Source organism: Bombus terrestris, chromosome 2, assembly GCF_910591885.1.
Source record: "Bombus terrestris chromosome 2, iyBomTerr1.2, whole genome shotgun sequence".
In the NCBI taxonomy this organism is placed as follows: Eukaryota; Metazoa; Arthropoda; class Insecta; order Hymenoptera; family Apidae; genus Bombus; species Bombus terrestris.
The window spans coordinates 18,983,317-18,996,338 of NC_063270.1; the positions used below are offsets into that span (position 1 = coordinate 18,983,317).

The 13,022-nt window shown below is 42.0% G+C and overlaps 1 protein-coding gene across 1 annotated transcript in view; it reads left to right on the plus strand.

The window, feature by feature from the left end:
• The first annotated feature begins 748 nt into the window (after positions 1-748).
• LOC100648814 overlaps positions 749-13,022 on the plus strand; it is a 32,241-nt gene continuing 19,967 nt past the window's right edge. The window contains exons 1-2 of the mRNA XM_012320411.3: positions 749-6,548; positions 12,377-12,533. Of these exons, the coding sequence (XP_012175801.2) occupies positions 4,662-6,548; positions 12,377-12,533 (2,044 nt within the window). The 5' untranslated portion in view covers positions 749-4,661. The remainder of the gene's footprint in view (positions 6,549-12,376; positions 12,534-13,022) is intronic.

Here is a 13,022-nt window from a genome sequence, read left to right on the forward strand (position 1 = left end):
AAAAAATTTATTAATTTAGAAATTATGATTTTTGTCCCGCATATAAGCGACACACTGTGCCACGTGTGGTTAAACGCGCGTAACGCTCGTTTAGATTCCGTTGTACCCACATAATCTATCAAATCGTTCGTGTATCCTGCAGTCTAAATACCTCTGACTTCGCTAGAACGATCAAGACAATTGTAAAGACGATTCAAAAGGAGAAGCAGTCGCTCGGCCTACGTGTATTTTGCCGTTTAGCGAGGTTACGCGTTCAAATCACAGATATTTTCTCCTCTCGTGTTCATCTTTCCCCGGTTCGAAGGACACGCATAACCTTCGAAGAGTATATCGGCAGGCGGAAGTGATCGTTTAGGCGCGCGAAAGTCGGTTTCCCTAACGATAAGAAACTTTCGAAACGCGTGGACGAGTACAGATAAGGATGGCTGGCAGACACTTTGGCGTCCCGACGAGAAACGCGAACGTAAACGCTAAAGATAGCGCAATATGCGTTGTCCCTCTCGCGATTCGCTTCTTTTATCAGATCCCGCCACGCTTGCAATCGCTCGAGAATTCGTAATCGCAAAGTTTATCGAGATAGAATTCAATAACCAAGATTCCGCCTTTTGGAAAAAGCGCCTGTATGCATGTAACAGGTGTAACTTGTAGTCAAATAATTGAATTATTATAAAAGAATAAAGTTCTTTAGGAATCATTACGTTTCATTTTTTTTTTATCTTATGTGCCTTTTTTCCAGAAAGCTCTTGAATAATACGAGAGAGAGAGAGAGAGAGAGAGAGAGAGAGATGGTGTATTAATATTATTAGTATAAAAGTATATCGTATTATTAAATACGTATATTGTAGAAAAGTACTAGGAACGAAACATGATTTGTGGCAAATATTTCGTTCTAGATTAGAAGAGTTTTAACGTGTTAATAGAGAGATCTGTATGCTTCCGAATATGAAAACAGATTATCGATTATAAATATGTAAGCCACGTACAGATTACAGATACGTAACAAATACAAATAATACAAAAGTATGAATCTTACAGATTCTCCAAAGAAACACGGGTCTTATGATCCTTCTGTTCTTTTTTTTTTTTTTTATTTATCTCACTTTTCGGAAAGAATACGCTTATATCCCATCGTCATCGAGTATTTTCAGTGATATCCGTGTCTCGGTTCGAAATTCCATCGACTTTGCTATTGTACTCTACCCACCGCATAGAGTACATCGATCGGAAGGGGACGAATTCGCAGAGTTGTTACCGACGTGTTCCGTATTTTTTAAACGCCCGCAGCCTAGAAATTCCGAGCGCATTCGTCGATAAATCAGACGGCAATTTTCCGCTCGAAAAAATAAAGTCACGGCGAGCTAGGCCAGCTCTGATTTACGATCACCCCTATAGGCGGCTCGAGGTGTGGTCCGACTTGCATTAGAGAATGAGTCTCGAAATAGTTCCGGACGCGGAATACATCCCTAAGAATATTAAGCAATGCCCTCATGGCGATTTTTATCGTACTACGTCAGTGGCGCGCGCCTATAAAGAAATGTCCTACATTTTCGCCGTGAAACGTTAGGTAATCCACGGTTATCCGAACTTTACTTTTCTCTTTCTACCTTGTTCATAGACACGCTTGGAACTGTGGAAACCACGTGCACGTGGATATCGTAGCTTGTTGTTTTAGTATCTCAACTTCTTAAATTTCCTTTGTTTTCTTTCGCTTTATGTTCTTTATAGATTCGCGCGAAAGCTTGACGAGTGAACGAAAACACGAAAATATAACCCGGAGGGGTTATTTCACCCAATTCTTTCGATTTAATACAGATCGATGGAGGGAATTGTGCGTTAGATAAGTTAGATTTTTTTTTCGTTGAATTACAGATTTATGTATACTCCTCGTACGAAGACAAAAGTTCGCGGCAGAGTTGCTTGAACCGACGAATTTAGAAATTGCACGTTCGCCAGGAATTTGTTATAGCGTTTGGCAAACAGAATTGATATTTTCGACAGAATCTTACGCGATTTGCCGGATTTTACTACTTCGCTACCTTCGCTTTCCTTCCTTTCCTGATCTTCTTCATCCTCGGTGGTCTCTATATCCTTTCAATTTACTAATTTTCGATCTGTAGCGTCTAACAATTATAGGCTAGTTAGCTAGTAGCCGTGTTCACAACTAGACGCCTTCCGTCGATCTTCGACACCCAAACATTCTTCAGCGAAACTTGGACCGAATGAACAGCGTCTCGACATTCAAGAAAATTCCATTTCATCACGTGCTACTATATGAAACGATATTATCCGCTCGATTCGATGGAGGCTGCTTGGTTTTTCACGTTGGCGTTCCAACGTGTCTGAAACACGATCGTCGAACTGGGACGACGGACAAGTCTTACGAAAACAGGCGTCGCGTTGCTAAAAAACGTCTCTCTACCGTACGCGTAGCCGCGAGATCGTTATAAACAAATCGTCAAGGCGGGGACTATCGTACTATGAGGTACGCGAGAGCCTGTGCACGTAGACGTGGCTGGCCAGAAAGCGCGGTCGGTATTTGGCAAACGATGACAACGTCGTGGACACCATCTCCGGTTTGTCTGCGGTCCCAGGTATCCTAGACCGCAGCTTCTGCCTCTTCCTCCATCCTCCTCTTCCTCCATTCGTTTCATCTCCGTCCCTCGTATTCTTTCATCTTCATTCGTCTTTCTTCGTCTCTGTCCTCCTCTCTTCGTCTTTTTCGTCATCGTCGCCGTCATCTCGATGCAAGAAGAGCGCTCCTCTTCCATTGCTTTACACTTGTCTCTGTCCATCTTAGTTTCGTCCATCTTCCTTCATCTCTGTCCCCCTTTCTTCGTCTTTTCTATCATCATCGTCATCATTCTCCTCTTCCATCGCGATATCCTTGTCTCTGTCCATTCGCCCATCGTTTTTCATCTCTATCCTTCCGTCTTCATCTTTTTCGTCATTATCGTCATCGTGCTCCTCTTCCACCGCTCCATGCTCTTTTCTATCCTCTTTCAACCGTCCATTCGTTTCATCCACCCTTCGTCGTCTCTGTCGTTCCCCCTTCATCTTCCTCGTCATCGTCGTCATCGTCCTCTTCATCCTCTTCTTCCACTATTGCCCTAACTCGCGCCCGCGGTTCGACCGTCTCTCTCTCTCTCTCTCTCTGTCTCTCTGCGTCTGTCTCCCGTTTTTCCGTCTCTCGCTTCACTCGCTTCTCTCTTCTCGCGTAAGAGAGGCACGAGGAGAGAAGGGGCAAAGACGCTTTTAGACACGGAGCGTCCACGAGCGTCGCGACGCCTTGAGAAGCAGTAGTCGCGTACCTTAGGCAGCTTCCACCTTGCCGGCTCGCGGCCGTATGTAACGTGATTCTCCTCGACGTTTCTGCTCGACGCAGCATCGGCTGTCGCGAACACTCCTCGTGTCGCGTTCGTTTCGCCTCGCCTCTGCATGTTCTCCGATCCCTGGAACATTACCGAGAACAACAAACAGAACGCTCAAGGAACGGGCACGAACCAGTGATTCTCAATTGCTGAAAACGTGCGTCCTATTCTTTAGCATCCAGTACTTCAGTTTCAGTTTCATCGGACCTCTTGCAACAAGGACGAGAGTTAAATTTACGCGGAGGATTATTTTACTTTATCAAAGAATCTCTGAAAGATTACAGTTGGTCGCCTTGGATTTCCATTTTAAGAAGGTTTAGGTTCGGAAGTCTTTGTGATTTTGTTTCTTTGCGATCTCGCGAGGTCGATGGTGTTCGCGGGGATCGTTTGCAAGAAGAAGGACAGCGTGTCGTTCGCGGTGGATCTCGGATACGAAGGAGAAGGTGAGGAGAAGCAGTGGTTAGCTGAAATTCGGTGGGATCTGCGAAGTCTAAATTAATCTGGAGCCCGTTGTTGTTGAAGTTCCGAACGCGGGCCTGCTGCTAACCGGTGTAAAAAGAGCGTAAAGTTTCGTACGCGGAATAAAAATAAGCGTGATACGGGGAACCGAGAGAGTTGGATCAGTTTTTGCCACACGCAGGGTTACACGTGTTGCGCTGCAGAAACAACCGGTAATTTCCTACTCAGCGAAACAAGTGGCTACTTTTGTTTTGCGTTAGAAGAAAGTTCTCGCTATTGCAACGGTATTCTTCCTTCGAAAAAGAGAAAAGAGAACGCAAACTTTCGCCTGCCTCCTTCCGATCCACGCACCATTGTATCATTCCGTTCACGTATTCTCTAGCTTGGTCCAAGCATAAACGAGCAAGCTACATCGGTTTGAATTCACCGAATTTTCGTTCGCTTGTCTAAACGATATCGCTCTCGTGGAAAGTACGTGGTCCATAGATCAACCAGAAAGCTCGACGCAATATTTTACCGGTGACTCAGTTCCTCGGCTGTGACAGATTCCACAGTGTGCGAAAGTGAGGTGTCCCGTCCATTCCATTCGTCTGTTAGACGAACAGATCTACGAGTGTTCGTCGAACGATCAAATCGGTCGAATGTGTCCAGATAGCGAGCGTCTTGGGTGACGTGGTCGCGAATGAATCGCCACGCGCCTCTTCGCGCGTAATGATTTAGTGGCTCTCGAGCAAATGGTCGGTTGTTCGATTCGTCGGTGGATGATCGTGTTTAAAGAGTAAAAATAATTCCGCGAAAGTGGTTCGCGTGGCGAAGAAGGAAAAGGACGCGACGATGGCGGAGCGTCCTGGGGGTAGGAGACGTTCGCGTCGGGACAGTATGGAGACAGGCGGATCGTTACGGGGTACGCCGCCGACCTCCAAAGACAGGAGGACCAAACGATCGAGCAAACCATCGAAAGAGCGGTGGTTGCTCACTAGAAAAACATGGCGTTACATGGCTGACGCCGGTAGACGTTTAATACCCGATGGAACGCACAATAGGCCAGAAGATATTCCAAAGATAGAGCAATACTTTCAGGAAGTGTGTCAAAAAGAGCCAAGGTTTCTGCTTTGGAGGAAAACTTCCTATCCAGGGACTTTAAGCTTTCGATCGCAGAGACGTCGAAGACATATAAAGGGCGGCAGTTGTAGAGCGAAGGCTAGCTCTGCCGACGAGGCCGACGATGTTAGAAATACGCCTCAAAATTTCATTTTTCAGACCACCACGGCGGGAAAATTTGACCTAGCGAAAGCGAAAAGAGAATGGTTGCTGTCATCGGAGAGAGGCAGCACTCCATCGAGTCCTGTAGAGCATAGGAAACTCGTACCGGAGGAGGACTCTGAGACTAAAGCACTGGCTGATATGCTGCAAAAGTACCTGAACATGCAAAGCGACGTCGCCGGTATGACAAAATCGACAGGAAGATCAGAGGTGTTTGGGCAGATGGATGGAAAAGAACCATTCGATTATCAGAGTTTGATAAACAAGCTTCAACAATATCTAGATTTGATGGTTGCCCAGACGAAACTGGAGCAACTTTCGGTCCAACGGTCTTTGCCAACGGTGAAACACACCGGCAACGTTTCTAAGACCATGCAACCGTATCAGGGCGATTACGTGCACAAATCGTTGATGGAAACTATCGGCCGTTATTATAATAAATCCGCAACTCGAGAACACGTGATCTCGGCGATTCTAACGGACCGAAAGCTATTGGAGAAGTTGTATTTTGACTTGAGGTGCACCAGGGGTTTCAGAGGTCCACGTGCTACTGGCGCCTACACGTCACCGTCTTCTCGTTGGTGGACTCATCAAAGGACCAGAGTACCGTCGAAGGAATCCGAAGATTGGCTCTCGTTCAGGAGAGATCCTAGTTCCCTGCCGCCTCTGATAGCCGTGCAAGAGCCCAGTACGGATCGTGGCCTCATAGACGACGGCGTACAAACAGAACCTGTTCCTCGCGAGGTTCTCGACGCCATTCTTCTAGAGAGAGAAAAGGAGGAATTATCTATGAAAGAAGCGGCAATGCACAAGTCTAGCGGTCGCAGGCGAAGCAGCGTAGACAACGATGACGTTTCACCGTCCGTCAGCGACACGATCAAAAGGTATCTCCGAATGGCTAGAAAGAAATCGATGGACGCTGACAAAGTGGACAGATTCAAACGTGTGAACTATGACAGAAACTTGAGGAACATCAAGGCCAAAGGAGAGACCACGAGCCTCGGCGACGACGATGGCAATAACAAGGGCTGTCAAACCGAAGACAACTGGGCTGTTAATTACAGAGAGATGTCCTCGACGGAGAATCCATCGGAGAATCTGTCAGACGCTGACACGGCCACCTCGCCACCGAGTAGAAACGCGAGTTCGAGGAGCAGCATCGATGCTGGCCTTGGCTCGGAAGAACCACTGACCCCTAAACATCATCATCATCAGTCCTTCCTTTCCCATCTCCTACACGGTTCCAACGCGCACAAGGATAAACCGCATTCGGCACCGGGTTCACCGGCACTTACGTCATCGTCCACCAATTCCGCAGGTGGCACAGCGATGCAGAAGAGCAAGTCCTCGAGCAGCGTGGTGCATCACGGCAGCCGACTGGTAGCCAAGAAGATATGGAGGTCCAGAAGCAAGAGTACTTCGAGGGCGTCCAATCAACCCTCCGTCTGGACACCACAGGTGAGCTGCTTTTTTTCCCCTTTTATTTTTCTCCTTTTATTTGATCGCGTGTTTTCCTTTCTTTCTTTTCTTTTCTTTTCTTTTCTTTTCTTTTCTGGAAGGAAGGAGGTGAGTGCGGGGAGGGGAGGGGAGGGGGGAGGGGCACGTAGTTAGTGTTTCATGAAATTTGTGATTCTTGGTAGAAGTTTAGTTTGTCGATCTTGCAACTTTTGTTTATGTTAAGGATATGACTAAAAGTTAATAAGATTTGTTTCTAAAACAATCGAAATGAAATAACGCGTGAAAACGTAGAAGCTTATTGGATAAAAAAATTATTATAGCCGAGAGATTGACAATACTTGTTTGGAAGATTAAAAGGTTAAGAGAGATATTTGGAAGGAAATAAAGTTAAAGTATGAAAGAACGATTGAATTGAATCGGATCGATAATACGAATATCGTGCAAAATGAAGAACTTTCGTTGAATATTTCGATGCATTTTATTCGTGCATTGTAAACGAAGCAGAAACGAATCTCGCACTCTATATATAGAGTTTTGTCTTGCCAAAACATGTCTACGAATAATTTGCTTAAACCACCTGTCGCAGCATAGCGTGGAGTGTCCACCTCGTTATAAGAAAGAAAACGAATTAACGATGCCGCTATTAACATCTGTTACGAAAATAGAGCGTCGCTATTAATAACAATACTCGCCTGCCTAGCTTTCTTAATAGCACTTGTAAATTAATTTTACTTGCCACCGAGTCGAAGGCAAGATCCCGGCAAGTTCATCCGGAAAACGGTCAAACCTACTCCCGTCGTTCTCGTTTTATCGACCCTCTTTCGAGAAAGAATTCAAGACGAAGAGCTCTGCTACTCGGCAATTTCTCCTTTCTTTATCGTGAGTTTTTTTACTTTTCCTATAATTTAATATTTATGGTATTTTTTTATAACAATACCCTCGTTCTATATTTTCATTCTTCGTTATTTATATCGAACGGTAAAATAACTACGTTTTACGGTAAAATATAAACAATTACCACGAGGAAAATGTTTTCCCCGTTTTTCATTGACTTCAGTTTCCTTCTTTTAATATTCGCGCATTTAAAATTCCCCATTAATCTCAGCTTTCTTCTGCTACAATTCCATCCTCTATTACGGTATTACAATCTCCTTCTGCCGATTTCCACTTACCTTAGTCGTTATCTACGTATTACAATTGAATTTCTACGTAATTACGTTCCCCTTCTTCCGATTTCGTCTCTTTCTTCTCGATAATTAATCTCTTTTCCAGAATTTCTACGCTACGACCTTTGTCCCTTCGTATATCATTTTGTTTTTCTTCTCCTTCTTTTCTCTCCCTTCCTAACCGTCACAATAATCTATCGTTCTTCTCCCCAATTTCTACATATTAAAATTGTTTCCCTCCCTAACTTATTTCATTTCGTTTTCCCAATTTTCGCTTCTCCTGCGATACACTTGCCTCTTTTCTAATTTCCACCTATAACAGCATTTTTTATTTCCAAGTTCTATATATCTCTTCTCCCTTGTAGCTGTCCCGCACGTTAACCTTTCCTTTCTTCCCATTTCTTCATCGCTTTCATCTCTCTCCCGGCGCTTCACGGCGTTTCACGGCGTTTTACGGCGTTTCACGGCGTTTCACGGCGTTTCACGGCGCTTCACTGCGCTTCACGGCACGCTTCGACCATCTTAGCTTCGACAGCTCGTCTATTTTTCTTTACCGTCCGACCCGGCCGACGTTTAATATCTCCGTGGTGTGACCGAGTATTCGGAGGATGTGAAAGAGGAAAAAGACGAGATGTAAGAACAAGAAGAAGAAGGTCGACCTTGCGGCAGGCATCTCGTTAAGCGGTAAGCGCGATAACCAATTTAGGGCCTCGGAATTTCGCCGGCGCCGCCAGAAATAGTCAGCCAACGGTGGTGTGTATAAACTATACTTAACCCCTGCTACTACTACTACGTGTCTGCTAACCACACCTTATGTGCCGCCACTACAACCGATGATTCTACTTCTCCTGCAGTTACTCTTATTAGTACTCGGACATTAGGCCGTTTGGAAGATATTATTGCTCAACATATCTCTTCGTAACAGTATCGTTGAATCGATCGTATCCGATATATTACAACGCTCATTCTACCTCATTCTAGCTCATTCTAGCTCATTCTAGCTCATTCTAGCTCATTCTAGCTCATTCTAGTTTGTTGAAATATCAATTTGATTTAGTTGCAGTAAACTAGAAGCAGTAAACTAAATAATGTCGTTAATTAACATGTACATGTATGTACGCACGTGGTCCTAAACGCGCGTTTTCCACGATACGTTGGTAAAAGTAGACCTAGTAAAAGTTGCGAAAGATAGATCGTGTAAAAGCGTCTTCTTCTCTTGCGTGGCGAGATTAGGAAAAGTTGGAAAATATATGTTTCTCGATTCATTAACGTTGGAAACGATGAAAAACGGCGGGATTCAGACGCGAATTTATCAACCGTGTACATTGACAGAACGTTTAGTCGGGGCAGGAGGTTCTTTTTATAAAATCGTCCCTCCGGCGCACGTTGGTTCCTCAAATTTATCGATATTATGACCACACGTTGTTTCGCTTTGAAACCATCTTTTATTCGTCGCGTCGGACGGAATGAAGCATTCTATCTATAGTCGATGATTAGAAGAGTAAAATGGATCATTGGATATTCGAATCGAATCATTAACATTTTAAAGAAAGTTCGTTATTTCGTCGATAAAGACTGGATGGAATATCTCTTTATTTTAATAACGATCAAAGATATTGCTTTAATAACGATAAAGATAAGAACTTTTAAGTTGATTTATTTACTTGCATGCAGTTTTCGATTTAGAAAAAGAACGAGCTAATTCGCTTCCCCTCTTCGACAAATTTCACTTTGATGTAAATACTCGATGTAATTTCCTTTTCATTCAACCATCTTACGAAACTTTTAGTCCTGCCTCCTTTCTCTTCTATCTTCTTCCGTTAATCTTCTCTTCAAGAATTAAAAAGATACTCGAAGCGTTTAATTGGTCGATGACGCGCAACTAATCGTACAAGAATCCAATAAAAATACGGAGAATGACTTTTAGCGGATCGATCAGGTGTCCGAGAATCGTAAAAAGGTTCTTCGGCCTATTGTATTCGATTCTCACGCAGTTCGTCGTTATTTCGTTCGAATGAATTTTAAACGTTTTAAAAAAGAACTACGATACTCACGTTCTTCGATCTAAAATCTATCGCGAAATTTTAATTTGCGAAATTTTACGTGTCTCGTCTTTCGTTGATCTTTATTATACCGTATTTTTGTACGAGTACTTCAATGTCGCAGTACGAGAGATATCTTTTGTCCATGGTCGCGATGACAAGAAGGTAACGATAGAACGTCTTAATAGATCGTGTCGTAGAATTCACGTCTTGGCAGTGATCCTTTGCGAACGTATCGTGTCTCACCTTTGTCTCCTTTACCGTGCATTCACCCACGTGTCGCGATTTCAGCCTCCTCTGTAAACAAATTTTGCGATACATCCATCGGTTAGTCATCTTTTATTATGCTACAACATCATCGAATATCTTTAACATTCGATTGTCCTTTAATATTAGATTTTTATTTCTTTTATATCATTGGTTCGCGCAATTTTTCGAATATGTACGAAATTACGATTACATTTTAATTACTTAAAATCTTCTAAAGTTCTAAAGTTACGAATATCTTTTGCAAAAAGAATAAATTGAAAATTCTAAAGTTGAATAACGATATTTGTGGCGGTGGTCGTCTTACGTAAATTCGATTCGACAGAATTTTCTGACAGAATGGAATTGGCTTTGATTTTATCGTCTGTTATGATCGGCTAAGCTTTTCGAATATCAGGGTCCGGGAAACGTGCAACGGTAAATTAGCCTACTCTTGTGCGTTCTTCCTGAAATCGATAAACCAGAGTACCGTGTGATCGTAAATTATCGGACGTCGTTGTTCTCGGGCAGTAAAGCCGGATAACGTTCAAACTCGGAATCGACGAGAAGCCAATTCATTACATCAGAAGCAATGAATTTGTCGCCGGGTTTTTGCGGCAGCACCTTCCATAAACGGATTACAAAATTGCCCCGTAACATACAAGAATTGCATATTGCGTGTTTTCATATCACTAATTTCTATATAATTTCACGTGTTTGATATAAAGTTAATTTGATTCGGAGACGTTGTACATCCGAGCTTTTTTTGTTTCTCGTGCTCAATCGAATTAATTATCGTAAATAATTTACGTTTAGTGTTTCGTGTGAAGCAAATCTTAACGAAATAGATTAACCAGGGTTAGAATGGAAAATTTACAGAGAACTTGTTTTTCTGTATCTATCGTGCAATGTAAATTCTTATTCAGAACTCATCTTCGCAGTCACTTCGTTTGCAGCTTATTTTTCTCGACCATCGCTTTCGATATCGTATAAAATATTGTAACTAGAAAAGCAGAATTTTATTAATGTTATGAAAATTTTAACGTTTATTTAATCCTGTCACATTTTTCGCGAAAATGGATATTCAGATTGCCCGAAGAATAAAATCCCTTTGCACGCATGTAAAACGTGCGTAATCGCGCATGACGATGTTTTCTTTTTGGTCCGGTAATCGAATTAAGAAAAAAAAAAAAAAAGATGTCGACGTTGTTTATTTCTCCTTTGTAGCGAGAGATCCATCGATGTTCGATTCCTTGGATGTTGTATCATTTAATTGAAAAGAACGTGAATCGCAAGAACGATAAAATCATGTTTTAAGAACTTTTTAACTCTAACGCCATATCGCGTAAGACTCATTGACAGAAAACTTTGATATAATGAAAAATTGGATATAAAATATAACGTGGTTTCTTTCGACGTAGTTTTAATTAAAACCATCATCGTTCACGTTTTCTCTTTCCTCCATTCAGCGAAACATTAATACCGTACTAATAAAAATTGTATAAAGTACGATATCTGCCTGTCCTGTTCCACGTGCGTACCAGCAAATCATTATTTTACCGGACTGAAAAAGGAGCAACAGATAGAAAAAAATTTCATTGGGATATTTCGTTTCAACGTAGTTCGTCGTTATTTCAATTTTACGTTAAAAAATCCTAAAGAATAGCTTCTTTTTTTTTTTTTAGCACGTGTTTAATAAAAAGCATAAATTCTCAAACAACATTATTTTATTTCGCTCATCTTGGTTAACGCGATACTTTTAACACATCGCGTCTATCGCGTAATACTTCTTCGCGTAATTCTTTCCACTTTTCCACACGAGCTCAACTTCGTATTTAATTTCACTTGGTTCATCGTAGTAATTGAACACGCATTTAAGTTGATTTTACCTATATACACGTTATTGCGAACTGCTATGAAATCATCCGTATCACTTCCAATTAAGGTTTTATCGATTCGTTTCTTTTTCTTATTATTTTCATAGAAATTTATCTTTATCCGCATTACGTGAAAATTATCGTTTACCAGATAATAGGTGCAACGTTTGTTATTTAATTTGCTATTTCACTTCTTCCAAAAATTACGCATATATAATAGCACCAAAGAAATATTATAATTATAGTTTTACATTGAAATATTCGAATGTTATGAAATTTGAAACTTTATGTCGTCAATTTCTCCAGTATCTTGTACAGGAAACGAATATGCAAAGTTTAACAACAGCTGCGGATTGTCGTACAGATTAACTTCGACATGGTTAATCCGCGACAATTAATTGCTTGCGCGTAACGCGGCGTGACCTTCCTCAACGTAACGTAAATCGACGTTATCGCATCGTGCAGAGAACATTCAGAGCGTGTAACTTTAATTGCAGGGAAAGTGTACGTGGGCGGGCACCGGTGGACGACGTGTCACCCTGCAGGATACTCCGCTAAGGTCACTGTCAGAAATCGAGAGGAAGGTTCTATGCAAGGTAGCTGTCGCGAAACTCCAGGCCCTCAACTTGGGCGTTCACATTAGGCCGCCGAGTGGTAAGTTTTTTTTTTCTTTTTTTGGAATAATTGTTATTTCAAAAATTTAACATTTAGAAGACTGAAAATTTGGTAACATGTAAAATATTTGCTAATTATTTCTTAGCGTTTAGTATTTATTAAGCAATTAATTTTAGTACGTTTTCTATCTTTTTTCTCGAGAAAATTGGTGTCTTAACTCAATGTCGAGAATGGAATCTCGGCTGCCTTCTAGATGATTGACATGTTTACGAACATAGGGTGTAACTTCAACGTCGAAGTATCCTCTTTCTCAAGGAATCACGTGCACACACACACTCTCTCTCTCTCTCTCTCTCTCTCTCTCTCTCTCTAAATTTACCAGATATCGTTTATGATGCTCTTAAGGAATCTTTAAGAACGTTTTATTACTAGTTTCATGCAGATTGCTTATATCGCTATACATAGTCGTGCACATTCAGAATGGAAGATAGTCGTTTAATGTATCAGGCGAGTATGGTCGTAAATTTG